Genomic DNA, 19,085 nt, shown 5'->3' with positions numbered 1-19,085 from the left:
TCCCACCAGTCTGTGCTTGTTTCCCGGGCCCAGAATTGGCATTCCACAGCATGAGACTACCCTATTGCCACCAGGATGTCCAAACTGCCGGGGCCTGTACTTTGAGAGAAGTCTGTGTCCATGTCCTAATCACTCTCGTCACTGCACTGCCGTCGCCTTCTCGCTTGCTTTTGCAGGTTCTGGTTCTGCACATACTGCAGGATAATGCGCGAGGTGTTTACAATGCACATAACTGCCACGGTGATCTGAGTGGGCTCCATGCTTGCCATGGTATGGCGTCTGCAGGAGAGCAGAGTTGCAGTGGAAGCGGTGACTAAAGACGGATGCCACAAGAATAGATATTTATAGAGAATGAAGAGAGGACCTGCAAGGTGGATTCATGAGAGCAGAGTTGCAGCAGAAGCGGTGGAGGACAACAGTTAGCACCGTGCACAGTTCCCGAGGAAGTACACAGGTACCCAAGAGCCCATGACAGACAACATGGAGAAATTCGCTATTGAGACAATAGCGGCAGAGCAGAGTTGCAGCGGAAGCAGTGGATGACGATGGTTAACACTCCTACTGCACTGTCTGCTGAAAGCAGTATGGCGTCCGCACGGAAAAAGGGCACGAAACGATTGTCTGATGTTGCTTTCATGGAGGGAGGGGTGACTGACGACATGTACCCAAAACCACCCGTGACAATGTTTTTGCCCCATCAGGCATTGGGAGCTTAACCCAGAATTCCAATGGGCGGCGAAGACTGTAGGAACTGTGGGATAGCTACCCACAGTGCACCGCTCCATAAGTTGATGCTAGCCAAGGTAGCCGCCGACTTAATGGGCTTAGTGTGGACATATGCAATCAACTGTATAAAATCGATTTCTAAAAATCGACTTCTATAATATCGACCTAATTTCGTAGTGTAGACATACCCTGAGACTTATAATATCTTTGGTGCTAGGAAGTGAAATTATTTCCTTGTTTTTCCTCTCCTGGAAGGATGGCTTCTTTCAAACCACTCTCACTGATAACTCTCCTTAACATACATGGGTATGTTAATTTAATTAATATGATTAATCCTGTTTATGCTTAAAAACAGAGAGGATGTGTATGATGGGGTATTTCTTTTCTTTTAAAAATTATCTATTTTCCAACATAATATCAATATTATTAAAAGACAAAGTTTGCTAAAGATAAATCATACAATTTAACATACATTCTTCAAATAATAAGGCCTCTAATCACTTTGAGCATTAAATGCACTATGAAAAGAGTTAAGATAGGAGCAAAAATGAATATATTTCTATATATTTTATATATATTAATATATAATATAAATGAAGGTATTTCTTTAGCCTTTTCATTACCTGGAATTACCAAAATTATGTCACTGAGAGCCACCAATTTACTCCTAGCTGAAATCTGGCAGATCATATCTCTGATGTAAATCAAGTTTAAAACATTACCTCCACATTCCTGATGCAAGTTCTCAGGAACAATCCATTTACATTTTCCAAACTGCACATCACAATCACCATTCTTAAAGCCCTTTTGAGTCTATCAACAGCTTTCCTTAACTGGTCACAGTGGCTGCTGTTTAGCATCAACAGGTATTCCTTCCCCAAAGGGCTGACTGTGCTATCTCTTTGTCTTTTCCAGCCTGTGCTAGCCAGGAGATGATATATCAAGGTTAGGACTCATAAATGGATCTCCTATATTACAGTGCAGAGTACTAACATTACACAGACAGATCATTCTGGTTTCTCCATTTTTACGTTGCAGGAATGAAAAAACAAACAAAATACCAATTCTGTGTTATTTTCATGTAAAATTTTCAAGCACGTGCAATAATAGCTAAATATAATTTTTATGACATTTTAAATTTTAAGAGATAATGCCACTACTGCCATAAGATACTTAACCTTCTCAGTAAATTACTTTCATAATTGACCTGTGGCTTTTAAACATCAGCATTGGACAACTTTTCCCTCTTTCAGAGATATAGTATATACCTCACACCTATTTATTTTAATCACTTTCTGTGTATGTAAACAAATATTGACTGTTGCTGAGATCAATATCACAAAGTACTTAAGGACCACTACAGTGCTTATACTGCTAAGGCAAAATTGTGGTTATGTCTGAAAGGCTGATCAATCACAACACTGAATAAAACAGTTCTACATCAACTGTATTCACCTCTGCTTCTCAAAGACCTCAGTAAAATGAGAACAGGCAGATTTTTTTTTAGAACTTAGACTCTCCAGTTTATGACAGTAACCCATCAGTAATCAATTATATGTTGCCTTCATTCTCATTCTGGAAATTATATAATAACAGGATTCAGACAGGAAGTAATATGACACACTCAACAGGAAGTGGGATAAAAGTTTTCTTGGTCCTGCCCTGGTCCTTGGTAATATGCAAATCTTGGCAATCCACTGAGAATCCCTCATTAAGCGCAGTTTAGTGAGGTTCTGTTGCAGCAGGCTTTCTGTAGCTTGTTTTAAATATGTTTTCCAAATCCTGTACTTAATTATTGTTTCTTTGCTATTCAGTATGCAGGATTTTTTTAAATGCACTGACTGATTTGCCTAAAAATAGATAAGGACAAGTGCAATATAGAGCCTTTAAAAACCTCAGTAATACAAGTCAAAACAAGACTGTGCACAGTACCAGTACAAAAGCATCTTGCACTAGATAGAAGGCAGAGTCCTTAGAATTGCAGCTGCAATGTGTAAAAAAACCAACCCTCTAGATAAGCAGCATCAAGGAATGGATTCTGTCCAAGAATCACAGTTTGCTATCCACTAAAGCTAAATAAATGATTTACCAGGTCAGTAAAAGAAAGGAATTTGCTCAAATTGCCTCCTTGAGTATCTAAAACCCTTATAAGGGTCTGGCAGTCCCATAAATTGATACTGCTGAACAATTGCAGTACAGGACTGGATGGCTCTGTGGATTAGTAACAGAATACAGAAGCTTTCACCTCTAAGTGACCAAAAGTTGATATCAGCAGATGGCTGTCCAATTGCCAATGCAAAATGAGTTTGTGGTCTTAGTCCAGTTACTAGTATGTGGGCAGAGCTTAATAAATACTAAAGAAACATTCCATTAATATTTGTTAGAGTTATTAAACAAATTTGCTTTGATTGTATTTGTGCCTTCATATATTTACTGTCTGTAAATATTCTAGTGCATGAGTTTGCTGATAGGCATATTTAACAAAACCAAAAAATACGGGCAAATATTCACAGAAAGTAAGCTCTGGATTCATAAACATCAATATTCATTTTGGAAACCCAATTCTAAGAATAACGTTAATATAATACATGAACAGAAATATACCACGTTGTATGCAGTGTTGTTGTCACCATGTTGGTCCCAAGATATTACAGAGACAAGGTGGATGATGTAATATCTTCTATTGGACCAACTTCTGTTGGAGAGATAGACACACTTTCGGGCTTACACAGATCTTCCTCAGATCTGGGAAACATACTCAGAGTGTCACAGCTAAATACAAAGTGGAACACATTGTTTAGCATAGCTAGTTAACATGTATTTCAAGGGACCACTCAAGGTGAAGTGGTCTGTTAACAATCCTTCAGTCATTGGGGAAAAGGAAGTGGGCGGAAGCAGCTGGGTGGGGTTTTTAGTGGGTTATAGATTGTTGTAATAAGCCATAAATCCATGTCTCTATTCAGTCCATGATTTTTAATGTCTAGCAAAGTTATAAATGTAGGCTCCCAAGCTCATCTTTTGAAAGTGTTGTGCAGGTTTCCTTTAAGGATGAATGAAGTCTGATAGGTCAAATACAGAGTGATGGCTTTGTGAAAAGTGTTCACCCGCACGCAGGTGATATGGTGTTTTTGTCTTTTATCATTTTCATGTATGAATTCATTTGAGGGCATAGTGATTGTTTGGTGTCCCCCACATAGTTGTTATTGGCACATTTGGTGCACTGGATAATCACTACGTTCTCGAATGTACTCAGACAGGAAAATGATTAAAAGACAAAAACACCCTATCACCTGTTGTTGAACATAAGAACGGCCATACTGGGTCAGACCAAAGGTCCATCAAGCCCAGTATCCTGTCCTCTGACAGTGGCCAATGGCAGGTGCCCCAAAGGGAATGAACAGACAAGTTTCCATCAAGTGATCCATGCCCTGTCACCCAATCCCAGCTTCTCGCAAACAGAGGCTAGGGACACCATTCCTGCCCATCCTGGCTAATAGCCATTGATGGACCTATCTTCCATGAATCTATCTAGCTCCCTTTTGAACCCCGTTATAGTATTGGCCTTCACAACATCCTCTGGCAAGGAGTTCCAGAGGCTGACGCTGCATTGTGTGAAAGAATATTTTCTTGTGTTTGTTTTAGACCTGCTACCTATTAGTTTCATTTGGTGGCCCCTTGTTCTTGTATTATGAGAAGGAGTAAATAACACTTCCTTATTTACTTTCTCTATACCACTCATGATCTTATAGACCTCTATCATATCCCCCTTAATTGCCTCTTTTCCAAGCTGAAAAGTCCCAGTCTTATTAATCTCTCCTCATATGGAAGCCACTCTATACTCCTAATCATTTTAGCTGCCCTTTTCTGAATCTTTTCCAATTCCAATATATCTTTTTTGAGATGGGGCGACCACATCTGCACGCAGTATTCAAGGTGTGGGCGTACCATGGATTTATATAGAGGCAATATGATATTTTCTGTCATATTATCTATCCCTTTCTTGATGATTCCCAACATTCTGTTAGCTTTTTTGACTGCCGCTGCACACTGAGTGGATGATTTCAGAGAACTATCCACAATCATAGAATCACAGAATATCAGGGTTGGAAGGGACCTCAGGAGGTCATCTAGTCCAACCCCCTGCTCAAAGCAGGACCAATCCCCAATTAAATCAATGACTCCAAGATCTCTTTCTTGAGTGGTAACAGCTAATTTAGACCCATCATTGTATATGTATAGTTAGGATTATGTTTTCCAATGTGCATTACTTTGCATTTATCAACATTAAATTTTATCTGCTATTTTGTCGCCCAGTCACTCATTTTTGTGAGATCCTTTTGTAGCTCTTTACAGTCTGTCTGGGACTTAACTATCTTGAGTAGTTTTGTATCATCTGCAAATTTTGCCACCTCACTGTATACCCCTTTTTCCAGATCGTTTATGAATCTGTTAAATAGGACTGGGCCCAGTACAGATCCCTGAGGGACACCACTATTTACCTCTCTCCATTCTGAGAACTGACCATTTATACCTACACTTTGTTTCCTATCTTTTAACCAGTTACCAATCCAGGAGAGAACCTTCCCTCTTAACCCATGATTGCTTATCCCATGAACGCTTTTCACAAAGCGACAAATTTAACATTAAGCATTTGCTGAGACTGATATTTTGGGCTCATTCCTGCAAGTGTTAAGTGCCTCTTGTAAGTCATACCCAAGATAGAAGGGTTCACTCTGCAGGAGATGCTCAGCACATTTGAAGGACTGGAAATTTTACATGGATTGTAGGTACTTAGATAGAATTTTGCCTTTTTTATTTAATGGGATGGTAAAATCAATGAGATACATCATCTAATCGATATAAAGAGTATTTGATTTTAATTTTTTATTAAGAATGTAATAGAATATGCAGAAAATTGATATTTGCTACATAATGATTTACAAAACAAATATTAAACTAGATAAAGATTCTCACAGAACGCACAAAATTTTTAGTGTTCATGTGTGAAAGAAATGTTACGCAGAATTATTTTAACCTCCTTCAATAACCAGTAATAGACTAATGTCCCAGTATTGCAAAGAGATTATGCAGACAGATCCATATGCATGCAGCCCCAATTACTTCAACAGGAAAGAGAGAAAATAATATTTTGGTGAAATGGCATATGTCGAACTCCAATACACAATCAAGTGAACTGGACCTAGTGCAAACATGAAATTTTTTTCTTCTAAATGGATGGGACATTCTAACCACTAAGGAAACACAGAACACTGTTGTCTATCATATATTGGATATTTGCAGAAAGATGACTTTCTGCTAATTCAAACAAAATTCAAACCATGTTACACAGTATTTTAGATTATTATGAAACAATTCATTTAACATTTAAAAGTTTTTATCCAACAGCTACCCTTTTTTTGTTATTGACAGAAACACAATGTTTGTAACCAATCTTAGGTGCTGAATTTATCTGAAATAACAGATATGATTATTTGAAAATATTTCAGCACTGGGACTGTGCTCTCATGCAGCAACCTTTGTAACCGCAAATGAAACATTCCTTTGCCATTTATAAACTTAGGTCCACATTTTTCACGTTCGGTGCTTAAAGTTAGGTACCTAAATGCATCTTAAGGTATTTAACCAATTGGCCTGCTTTTCAGAAGTGCTGTATATCTGTACCCCACAGTTGCTGAAAATCAGACAATTTATTTAGGTGCTTAAACATGCATTTCAGTGCCTAAATCCAGGTATCCAAGATTGCATATTTTTACTTTAAAGGGTATGGAAAGTTGAACAATTAAATAATGGGAAGACAGAAGTCAATCTTGCTCTCTTTCTCACACAAGTAGTTCCACTGACTTCACTGGGACTCCTCACATGAGTAAGGAAAGCAGGAAGGGGCCCACAGATCATAACTGGCCTACACACATATGAATCCAGTTCTGCCCATTGTCCAACATTCAGCAAAAACTAAACTAATTTCAGAGATCTAACTTCCATAACCCACTTCCTGGAAAATGATAATCCTTGGATTTATCGGTATACTGATACAGCAAATGTGTAGTAAAACAGCTATTTAATATGATTAGCACTGTATTTAGCGCTGTACAGTTACACTGGCTCTGACTGCTGGAGTGGCTGCAGCTCGTTCTCTTTCTTTAGCAATTTCCATCTCTGTTTTGGCCTTGATTTTATCCCAATCAACTTCCAGCTGTAAGAACAGGAAAGATAGTAGGTAAGTGTCAACATTATATTAAATACATATCAATGAACAACAGTATGAAGGTACAAGTCACAAAGTGATCTGCTCTGTCGTTATATAGGTCTCCTCTGGATGCAAAAATATAACTACCATTAATGTTAACGCAAGTTACATTTGTGTATCAGTTGGTGGCTTTCTTCTATAGTCAAGATCTAATAAACATTATGCTATCAGAGGTTCCTGCCTTTGAAATGAAACAAACTTGATAGTTTTCAACAAATATTAAAAACTCATATCTGGTGAGAAAATATTCAACAATGAAAATAAACTTAGATGAGCCTACTGGGCATCTTTCAGCTTAAAAATGAATGAAATCTATTTGTCAAATAAATCAGAATGCAGCCACTTGCTCATGGTACATTGAGCAACTCTACTACACCAAAGTCCATCAAACAAATTGATGGCATCTACATTAGTAATTTGATATAACAGAAATAACATTGTCAATACTTGAATTCTGCTTTGATGATAAATGTTTCTTGTTTTGTATTGGCATTTCTTTAGTGGCAGAAAAACATCATCCTGTGGCAGTGTCCTAGTTCAGTGAAACTATGAATACTGGAATACTGAATAGAGGAACAAGTTTCAAATTGGCTGCTGGCCATTTCTTATCCTCTGTCAAAGCTGGCACTGTTCACATTTGCCTGTAATGCAGCTCAACTGATTTTGCCTAAATTGTCAGAACCAGCATCCTATTCTATTCTCTCGGTTTTTCAAGCACTTGTATGAATTTGAGGGCTGTCTTTCTATTTTGTTTTGTCTCCTCCTATGACCATCCATTTTTAATTACTCTTTTTATATATTTATGCCCATCTATCAATAAGGACATCAATTCCCTATTTCACAGTAGGCTACAGCATCTTGATCTAATGAATTAATGAATATCTGAACTCACCTACATTATTGACTGTGTGCATTTTAAGAAAAATTTCAAAGGAGGCTCTGCAGCAGAGTGCAGAGCCAGTGCTTGGGGCAGGGACAGCGCATGGAGACTCGTGCGCCCCCTGCCTAGAAGATGGCTCCGCTGCTGGCTGCTTCCGGGGTGTAGTGTGGTGTTGAAACAGATAGGCATCAACATGCCTTAGATGGGCAGTACCGCTGATCGGACTTTTAACGCCCCGGTCGGCAGTGCTGACCAGAACGACCCAGATAATTTATGAGTATGTTGAACAGCACTGGTCCCAGTATGGATCCCTGGGGGACACCACTATTTATCTCGCTCCACTGTGAAAACTGAAAGTTTATTCCTACCCTTTGTTTCCTATCTTTTAAGCTGCTTACTTTGTTTTGTTCTTACATGACTGCTTACTTTGTTTAAGAGCCTTTGGTGAGGTACCCTGTTAAAGTCCAAGTATACTTGTTCACATGTGACAGAGTGCAGGGAGTGAACAGGTGAGCCTGCATTCTGATCACCACTTAGATGCCCATTAGTTCTCCAGAGGAAGCTGACTGGGGTAATTATCTAATCAGTCTAAAAAGAATGGCTCAGGTATGAGAATCTCCCTCACATCCTCTGCAGTGTAGACTGATGCAAAGAATCCATTTAACTTTTCTGCAACGGCCTTGTCTTTCTTGTGAGTAAAAACAAAAGGAGGACTTGTGGCACCTTAGAGACACAAGTCCTCCTTTTCTTTTTACTCTTCAAGAGTCACTGGTCACGTGACGGAATTAAGATAGTTCCATGACCTGAATGTTCTTATACCTTATTACATGAAAGGCAAAAAGAGAAGGCAATCAGTAAAACAACTGTGTGTGGAGAATTGGTTAAAAAACAAAGATTCACTGATAATGACACTCCACTTGTGAGGTAACTCCCTTCTCTTCATGTGTCAGTATATTTATGTCTGCATCTGTAACTTTCACTCCATGCATCTGAAAAATTGAGGTATTTACCCACGAAAGCTTATGCTCAAATAAATTTGTTAGTCTCTAAGGTGCCACAAGTCCTCCTTTTCTTTTTATGTCTGGTTTGTAATTCTTTTCCAACCAGGGTTGGAGAGATCTCATTTTGAGTCAGGCATAAGAGGTTATATACATAGTTGTGGTTATGAGGCCCAATAGTATGAGAGAGAATATGCTTCTTTGACATGGAAACTGGTAAAGTAAGGCTATGGTTGACTGACTCTTTCTTCTGGCAGGAAGGATTCTGTCTTTCTGAGTGTCCAAAACTGCCCCTTTGAAGAGGAACTTTTGTGTGGGTAGTGAGATCAACTTCTCCTAGTTTGCAACAAGTTGTCCTTCAGAGAGGAGGTCACAGGCTAATTTTCTCTGATCCTCCAGGAGGAATTTTGCAAATACTGCCATCTTATCCCAAAGATGTTATTGGTGGCATGTCATTACAGCCTGGTAGCGTGACACTCTTATACCCAAAGATGCAAATTAAATTACTTTTCTACCCAGAATTTCCATTTTCTTGCCTTCTTTATCAGAAAGCATTGAATGTATCTCATCATCCTTATACCCCTGGACTTCAGCTTCTACCACAAACAAGTTGGAGCCAGATGAGTGTGAAAAAAATTAAAATTGATCATGTATAATTGGTATAATTTAGCCGTCTTTTTTGACATTTGCCTGAACAGAAGCAGACATGGCCCATATTGCTTTTGTTGGCTGCTAGAGATCATCCAAAACTGGGCATATAATTCTATTTTTTGATGGTGAACCAAGAATACTGAAGATTGGATGAGAAGTCTTCTCAACTGTCACAGATGGAATTTTCAAAGTAGCTGCCATTCTGTCAACTAATTCATAAAATAATCCTCTGACTGGAAAGAAGCAGGTGTAATCCCCACATCCTCATCCAGAGAGGTATGGTCCTCCAGCTCAGCATCCATTTGTTGGTATTCTTCAGGCAATAAAGGCTGCTCTTCTTCTAAAAGCACATTTGCTACAATGGTAGGAGATTTCTCTCTCTCTCTTTATGAAACATAAATACATCTGAGAGCTTCATATCTGATGACTGAAATCTTCCTGGAGCTCTTGTAGGAGAAAGTTTTGTGCTATAGCAGGTGTGATCCAGTCCCTGGAAATACCTGGGAAAGGGCCAATAGGTCCACCTAGCCCATAAGGATACTGTTAATCCACCCAGCAATCCATGCTCAGCTCTTAGTATCTCCTAGTAGCAGCATGCTTGTCCTTATGAGATGTCACGTTAGGTAACTGACTCCGTTGTTCAGATTCCACATCTGACTGCAGATCCGAACTCAATAGTACAGAAGAGATCAGCGATCTTGGGTGCAGTATAAAAAAAGGACAAGAGCATCTTTTTAGGAGAGCCTGAGAGGGTCTTAGGTGATGGGACAGGCAGTGAGACATATATCTCTTCCATCTTTCTTTTCTCTGGAGGAGAAGGAACAGTATTGGGGAATCCGAAGAAATCCTGTTTGCCTCCTGTATCATTATTGCTCTCTTCCAGATCCAACATAAATTGAGGTTACAGATCTGAGCTACCACTGTTATGGTCAGTTGCCAAGGAGGCTTGAAAATAGAGAAGCAGTTCTGGTGTATCCGTAATAAGAGCTGTCTGCTTTGTTAGATGATCAGGATCTTTTGGTCTTGATTTCGGATCTGCCATTTTAGGATTTGTAGAAGACTGACCTGGAACATCCCTCAAGTGCATGTTGGCTCTCCTAATAGTGGCCTTTTTGAGCAGTGAGTCTTTTTCCAGCACTGAAGTTCCCAAATCCGAGGGGGTCACTTTCCTGGACTGGCTCTGAGGCCGTCGCTGATGGGGTTCTTTCTCTACCTTTTTGTTTCAGATCTGACAGTTTTTGATCCTTTTTAGGTACCACAGGTTTCTTGGAGCTTGGAACAGAAGACAGTATCTTCTGCAGAGGTCTCTGCTGCCTATTCTCTCCAGAAGTATCAGGGGCCAAATCTGGTCTATGTTCACTCATGAATCCAAGAAATGTTCTGGATCCAGAGAGCTTGGCTGCCAAAGCGTCCTGTAGTGGTAACACTTATAGTCTGTTCTGCCTCTTTTTCGGTATCCTTGGAGTGAAAGTACTGTAGATTGAGCATCTTGAAGAACAACATTCCTACCCAAGGCAGGCTGGGCATCTTATGTGAGCATCTGATGCCAGAAAGACTGCAGGGCAAGAGGCCCACTTCTTACAACCAAGTTTCTTGATCTTTGGATCCGCCACTGGATTTCAATAGTGGAACCGAAGTTGTACAAACTACTCAAAAATTAAAGAAATAAAACCTAACCATTGAAATGCTAAAAGCTAACTATTTACACCAGGAAACTAGATAAATCTATGCTAAAAGTGTAGTAGGAACTATCAAAGCAAAAAATCTGGGCCAAGAACTCAGATGGAGTTCCTGATTTGTCAGCTGCAGCAGCTGGAAGCAATTGAGATTGCTGGAGTGCCGTGCCCCCTTCTATAGCCTAGGTCTCCGATCATTCAGGACCATCCAGGGGAGGATCAGAAGGGGGTATGACAGCGCACCACCAGCACTGCTATCTAAAGTTTCCACTGTACAAGTTGTACTGTCAGTGCATCCCACGCAATGGGATTATGTAGAGGAACTTGAAAAATAACCTTTTACCTTGTTGGGGAACAATTAAATACAAAAAAATATCCTGAACTAAATTAAAATCGAAAGCACTTTGACAATGCAATGAGCAAAATTACTGACACGGCCTTTTAATAATTTACAAACAAGATGCTAGAGAGTAGAAAGTCCCCTGAAAACCCATATTTGGAGAAGATGAAAAAAATGTTGACATTAAATGCCACCATAATTTCCCTGTTCAAATAAAATCTAAAGGTTATGATAACAGGGTTTTTCTATTTCAATAGTTTATAACTATGGTTAGTGAATAAGTTTGGATGAAGTAATACTTGTGCCAAGGTCTTGGCTTAACTTTTGCCTGGCAGGGGTGGTGTTTTGTCAATTTTTCACTTACATAGACTCGCGTAGATAATGCTTACTGTCGACAGGACAAAGGTGATGTTTTGTTATGCTGGAAGTTTTAGATAAAAGGAAAGTTAAATAGTATAATAAATAAAGAAATGTAATGCTAAAAGTATCTTTACTGGGGAAAAAAGTGAGGTGACATGAAAGCATAATGACATGAAAATAGTGTAAACAGCAACATTTGAATAAAACAACGTTTACTAACCTTTCCATAACTGTTGTTCTTCAAGATGTATTGCACATGCCCATTCCCATGTATGTGTGTGCGCACCCTGAGCACAGTTGCCAGAAATTTCCCACCTAGCAGTATCCTTCGGGTTGGTTCTAGCGCCCTCTGGTGCTGTGCACATATGGTGCTGGTATAAAGGACCCTGCCAACCCCATTCCCCTTCAGTTTCTTCTTGCTGACTGCCTCCGAAGAGGGGACGGAGGATGGGTCTTGGAATGGACATGTGCAACACATCTTGAACAACAACAGTTATGGAAAGGTTAGTAACTGTTTTTCTTTTGAGCGCTTGCACATGTCCAGTTCCAAATAGGAGACTCACAAGCAGTTGTATAGGAGATGGGTTCAGAGTTCAAGGTCAGGCTGACTGCAAAACTGCTCGGCCAAAGCCAGCATTCTCTCTAGCCTGTTGAACAATGGCATCATGACTGTGTGAAGGGATGACCAGGTTGCTGCCTTGCAGATCTCCTGAATTAGAACTTGCGCTAGGAAAGCCACGGAGTAGGCTTGGTATCTTGTTGAGTGAGCCATAAGGATAGCCGGGGGTGGGATGTTTGTGAACTCATAAAAATCCATGAAGAGAATCTCTGTGCAGAGATGGGGAGACCTTTTATTCTTTCTGCTATAGCTATGAATAGTTGCAAAGATCTGCGGAACGGCTTGGTCCATGAATGTAAAAAGCTAAGGCCGTCCAGTCATCCTGTGAGTGGAGATGCTTTCTTCTCTGTTTGCATACAGCTTAGGGTAAAATACCGGTAAAAAGATTGCTGGACTACATTGGAACTGTGAGACGACTTTAGGAAGAAATGATTGTGTGGCCTCAGCTGTATCTTGTCCTTAAAAAAGATCATGTATGGGGGCTCAGATGTGGGGGCCTGGATCTCTGAGACTCTTCTGGCCGAAGTGATGGCTACCAGAAAGGCCACTTTCCAAGAAAGGTATAACAATAAGCATGACACTAACGGTTCAAATGGGGGCCCTGTGAGTTTTGAGAGAAGAGGGTCAAGTCCCGGGCAGGGGTGTGTGTGAGGGATCTCTGACCTGAGGGTACACTCTTTCCAGGCCTTTGAGAAATCGGATGACCATCTCAGGAGAAGACTGATTGGTTGTCAACCTTGGGATGGAAGGCAGAAATGGCCAATAGGTGGACCTTGACTGATGAGAGTGCTAGGCCTTGTTGTTTCAGGTGCTCCAGGTTGTTTCAGGTGCTCCAAGATAAGCTGTAGAGGCGATTGTAAAGGCAGGACTGATCATTGGGAGCACCAGATGGAAAATCGCTTCCATTTTGCAAGGTAGGTGGCTCAGATGGAGGGCTTCCTACTGCTCAGTAGGACCTCACAGACCTGCTCTGAGCATGCCTGCTCCTCTGGGTTCAGCAATGGAGCTTCCAATCCATCAGATGGAGAGAGCCAAGATTTGGATGTAGCAGCTAGCTGTGGTCCTGGAAGATCAAGTCCATGTGTAGTGGAAACCGAATTGGTGCCTGCACGGGCATGCCAGAGAGAGTGGTGAACCAGTGCTGTCTGGGCCATGCCGGGACTATGAGAATGACTCATGCTCGGTCTTGCTTGATTTTCCACCAGAACCCTGTGAATCAATGGACTAGGAGGAAAGGTATAGAACAGGTGACTCATCCATGGCAACAGGAATACACCCATGAGGGAGCCCAGGCTGTGGCCACAGGGAGCAAAATTGATGACATTTCCTGTTGATGCGCATGGCAAACAGGTCTATAAGGGGAGACCCCTACTGTTGGAAGATGTCCCTCACGATGTCCAGTTGTAGAGACCACTTGTGGTGAAGGAGAAAAACCTGCTGAGGCAATCTGCTAGCTGGTTCTGGTTCCCTGGGAAGTATGATGCTGCTAGATTGATGGAATGAGCGATACAAAGTTCCCAGAGGTGGATAGCTTTTTGGCACAGGAGGGAAGAACGTGTGCCTCCCTCTCTGTTTATGTAGAACATAGCTGTCATATTTTCCATGAAAACCAAGACAGTCCTGCCCTCCATGTGAGGTAGAAATGCCTGGCAGGCTAGACGCACTGCTCTGAGCTCCCTGATATTGACATGGAGGGAGAGTTCTTCTTGGGACCAAGGCCCTGGGTCCTGAGAGACCGCAGGTGGTTTCACCAGCTGAGGGCTGATGCGTCAGATGCTAGAGAAAGCACCATTAAGGACTTGAGAAGGGTACTGCTGCCCATACTACATGGCTGTCCAGCCACAAGGTGCGTGAATTGAGAATGTGGGTTGGACTTGTGCACACTGAATCTAGGTGATGGCGAGTGGGGGAATATACGGTGGTTAGCCAGGGTTGGGGAGGTCTGAGACATAGTCTTGCATGTTGCACTACATATGTGCATGATGCCATGTGGCCCAGGAGGCTCAGATACTATCACACATTTGTAATTGGATGAGCTTGTAAGGACCTTAGAAGGGCTGTAATTGAGCTGAACCGGTAGTCTGGGAATAGAGCTCTTGCTTGCATGGAATCGAGAACCGCACCAATGAACTCTATCCTTTGGACTGGGATAAGAGTGGACTTCTAAGCATTCAGAAAAAGGCCCAATGTGTTGCATGTCGACTGATTTAGATGGATGTCAGCTTTGACCTGAGCTCAGGAGTAGCCCTTGATTAACCAGTCTTCTAGATACTGAAAGACATGGACTCCCTTTTTTCTGAGAAAAGCTGCTACCACCGCCATGCATTTGGTGAAGTCTCACAGGACAGCTCAGGCCGAACGGGAGCACCATGAACTGGTATGGGCTTGGTTCCCTTCAAACCTTAGGAAGCATTTGTGGCTGTGGAAGATTGAGATGTGGAAGTAAGTGTCCTTTAGATTAAGGGCAGCATACCAGTCACCTGGATCCAGCAAGGGGATGATGGAGGCCAAGGAGACCATGTGGAAATTTAAATTCTTGGTGTATCAGTTGAGACGGCACGGGTCTAAAATGGGTCTAAGCCACTCTTGGCTTTTGGGATTAGGCAGTAACAGGAGTAAAACCCCTTCCCAGTCCTGTGAGCTGGCTCCCACCTGAAAGAGGGATTGGACTCCTTGTTCACACAGATGCTCGTAAGAAGGGTCCCTTAAGAGGGACAGGAAGTGGGAGGTGGGAAGGAGGGGTAGATAGAAATCGGATGGTGCAACCCAGTTCTATTGTGTTGAGGACACAGTCTGACATGATCTGAGTCCAGGAATCCAAGACATTGGAAAGGCAGCTGGAAAATAAGGCGGTAGCTGGATCTGATGCAGGGGGAATACAGTGCCGACCTCGAGCATCTTGTCAAACCGAGCGTTTTGATGATCCCGAGTGTCTGGGTCTGGATTGAATGGAACTTGCTGATGAGGACAGGGGAGGACGTCTGCATTTAACCCCCCTATTTTTCCTCCTATGTTGGTTCTGCCTACGAGGCTGACAGAAGTAGCCTATACTGTTGTAGCCTATACTGCTTTCTTGACCCTGCTGGCATGTACAGTCCCAGAGATTTCAAAGTTGCTTTTGAGTCCTTGAGGCTGTGCAGCCTGCTGTTCGTTTGCTCCCAAAAAAACAATGTTCCCTCAAACAGGAGGTCCTGAATCATTTGTTGCACCTCGTTAGGTAGCCCCGAGGACTGCAACCACGAACTCCTCCACATTGTCACCACAATGGCCACTGATTTGGCTGCAGAATCAGCGGCATCCAGAGCTGCCTGCAGGGAGGCATGTGCCACAGTTTCCCCTTCCTTGACAAGGGACGGAAACTCCTGTACGTAGTCCTGTGCGAGAAGGTCCTTGAATTTCGTCATGGACTCCCATGTACTAAAATCATAGCGACGCAGCAAGGCTTGCTGGTTTGCTATGCGAAATTGAAGGCCGCCTGTGGAATGTGACTTCCGTCCGAATAGGTCCAGCTTTTTGGTTACTTTGCCTTAGCATAAGAGCTGTCTGTCCCTGGTGGTCACTCTCATTGGTGGCTGCAAAAACCAGGGATCCTGGGGGAGGGTGAGAAAAAAGGAATTCGTACCCGTTGGCTGGTACAGAATACTTGTGCTCTGTGCGCTTTGTGGTCGGAGGGAGAGAGACGGGGTCTGCCACAGTGCCTTGATCGGTCATGATGGCATCATGCAGAGTTATGGACACTCTAGAGGGTCCCACTGGAGGCCATGTCCAGGAGGCCAAGCACAATCCCCTTGACCATTTCTGCTTGGACACCCAAATTGAGGCTACCCACTTTAACAAGTCCTGGAAAGCATTGTGGTTGTCCTGTAGAGGGGAGAACCCTGGTGTCACTAGTGCCTCATATGGAGAGGATAGGACAGGCTGCAGGACCTCCGTAGGTTCCTTGGCGTCCACCAGGGCCCAATGGGCTTCCCCCTGAGGTTGGTACTGTGCTCAGTATCAAAATCTGGATCCGGAGTCTCCCTGCGCAGTGCCAGGGGCGCTCTCACCTCTGAAACAATGGAGTATGAGTGTCTTGAGGGGGTGCCATGAGGAAGGGGAAACCCCCAAGGGTTTCAAAAGGGTCACTGTATCATCAGTATATCCCATGGACCCTGTGGCCATGCGCCTGGTGGTACCGCGGAAGACAGTGACGTAGTATGGAATGGACACCTGGGCAGCCATGATGTTGGTTATGTAGAAGAGGGAAATATGACCCAACCTCCAAGTCCAACGAAGACTCCAAGATGTGGTGCAGAGACCAGGGCGGAGCCATGCCGCTCGGTGCCAGAGATGGTAGACGAGGCAATCTTGTGGCTGATAACGGGGGCTTCCCTGTAGAAAGTGGTCACAGCACCAGGTGAGGTTCAGGGGTTGCTTCCTGCCGCTTGGTGGCACTGGTGGTGCCGATTCTTGACCCACTGTAGGCTGAGAAGGTCCCTGACCGCTGAGAAGGTCCCTGACCACAACGATTGCCTCGGGAGTTGACAGCACCACAAACTGGATGGTGCGTTGTCTACTCTGAGCTTGTTCCTTTGTAGGTGTCCAAGGAGATTGTTGTGGCACTGGAGTTGCTGGCACCTGATGTTGTGGTGCTGGGGTAGACGAGTGATTTGGCACGGATCTCACTCTCCCCCTGTCTCTCTTAGATTTCAGCACCAGAGACCTGGTGTCCTTTTGGTGCTTCTTCTTAAGCACCGGGGAGGGTGATCAGTGCCGAGAGTCCCGGATAGATAGAGGAGCGCTCCGCGCCAAAGCTGAGGTGTTTGGTGCTGCGTCCGAGCATGGCTCTGAAGCTGGTCTTAAGGCTGCCTCCATTGGGAGGACCTTCAGTCAGGCCTCTTGGTCCAGGGCCTGAAGTCTCTGCAGATTTGGCAATGGTCTTACCTATATGCTTCCCCCAGGCACTTGAGACAGCTCGAGTGGGAGCCGCTCAGAGACATAGGCTTACTGCAGGCAGCACAGGGCTTGAAACCCGGCGACCAAGGCATACCCTGGCACTGGGAAGGCAGACAACCCCACAAGTTAAGTGTGGAGGCATCTGAGCTATCTAAAACCTAAAACTACTAAAAATTCCTCTAAGTACTAACTATTACAACTATTTACACCAACTGGTATGAAAGAACACTAGGAAAGAATTGCCTAAGCAATGAAGGATTCCAACCAACTGTCCTGGGCAATAAGAAGGAACTGAAGGGGAACAGTGTTGGTAGCGTCCTTTATACTGGCGCCATGTGCGTGTGGCATCCTAGAGTGCTAGAGCCAACCCAACGGACACTGCTAAGGGAAAAATTCCCAGCAACTATGCTCGGGGCACGCACACACCTATACGGGAATGGACATGTGCAAGCACTTGAAGAACTGAAGCTGCATGTGCATATTGTACAGATTATGTTTGACAATGCTTAATGCTGATTGGAGAAAAGCTAATAAATCTGTAATGTGGAAATGTACAGGAATCAAAGTGAACAAGATCCAAATCAAAGAAATATTGGACCAGAAACTTAAGGACTGAGACCTGAAAGACCAAACCAGGGATCAGAGGCTGACATGAGCATCATGTATTAGAGAAGGCTTCCTGGTACTCTGCAGCTCAATAATTTGGGCCCCTACGTGTTCCAACTTATCTGTTTATTGTCAACATAAATATATGTTCATACACTATTGATGACAATAATTCTGTCTGAAAATTTATAAATAAAGGCAAAAATTGATTTAGCCCAAATTGTGTGGATTTGTGACTTGGTTACCCACTTTACACTTCCAGCAAGTTTTTGATCATAATGTTTCCTCTTCCTGGCCTTAAAAAACTATCAAATACTACACAATTAATCAAATCAGTTGATATTTTTGTTCTGAACTAAAATTAGAATGATTAGTATTCTATGAAACTGTATGCCTATGAAATATATTATATGTGTATGTATAATATACAGTATAATAGCTCATGATTGGCTCTGAATTTTTCTTCTGAATAACCTTATTGACTGTTACTATTAATATTCATACAATGTGTTACTGAGGACATTAAAAGGGACATTTTCAACCCAACTCCCTGTTTATGTACAAAATTTGTAGCCCAAAATAAAAGCCCCTGCATGTTTTCAGGATGCAAAATTTATGCAGACTTATTTTATGCCCCCAAATACATTGAATTCACAAACATTACTAGTTCCACATCAAGCTATTAATTTGTACTTGCAGTCAGATAAACAGGTGTGTAACAACCAAGATTTACATCCACAGCTGAATTGAAGCAAAAATGTGGGAGCAGTTTTTTTTTGTACAAATTCTGACCACAAAATGCAGGCTGACCACCTGAAAATGTAGGACTGAGTTTCCACAGAATACTTACACCTTCTGCATACTGCAAAAATCGCTTATTGGTTTCTTTTTTACCAAAGTCCTCCAGGAACTTTTGTCGATAACCCAAAACTGTGTCAACATGTGTTTTGTGCTTCACTGCTAGTTCCAGTGCTCTGGAATAAAAGAAAAATGAGCTTGTCATGCTGAAAAAAAAAATACTAACAC

The 19,085-nt window shown here is 42.4% G+C and overlaps 1 protein-coding gene across 3 annotated transcripts in view; it reads right to left on the bottom strand.

Annotated features, from left to right (window-relative positions):
* Nucleotides 1-5,601: 5,601 nt before the first annotated feature.
* The window catches only part of IFT80 (intraflagellar transport 80), a 149,597-nt gene continuing 136,113 nt past the window's right edge, over nt 5,602-19,085 (bottom strand). For 2 of the 3 annotated variants that reach the window (XM_077826668.1, XM_077826669.1), the window contains exons 19-20: nt 18,910-19,033; nt 5,602-6,940 (exon numbers count right to left, since the gene is read on the bottom strand). In XM_077826668.1, coding sequence (XP_077682794.1) covers nt 6,827-6,940; nt 18,910-19,033 — 238 coding nt within the window. In that variant the 3' untranslated portion in view covers nt 5,602-6,826. Of the gene's footprint in view, nt 6,941-11,903; nt 11,961-18,909; nt 19,034-19,085 lie in introns of all 3 variants that reach the window. The other variant, XM_077826670.1, reaches the window with a different exon arrangement.

The sequence above is a fragment of the Eretmochelys imbricata genome, chromosome 9 (genome assembly GCF_965152235.1).
Source record: "Eretmochelys imbricata isolate rEreImb1 chromosome 9, rEreImb1.hap1, whole genome shotgun sequence".
Classification (NCBI taxonomy): domain Eukaryota; kingdom Metazoa; phylum Chordata; order Testudines; family Cheloniidae; genus Eretmochelys; species Eretmochelys imbricata.
This window is presented reverse-complemented; position numbering and strand designations above follow the sequence as displayed.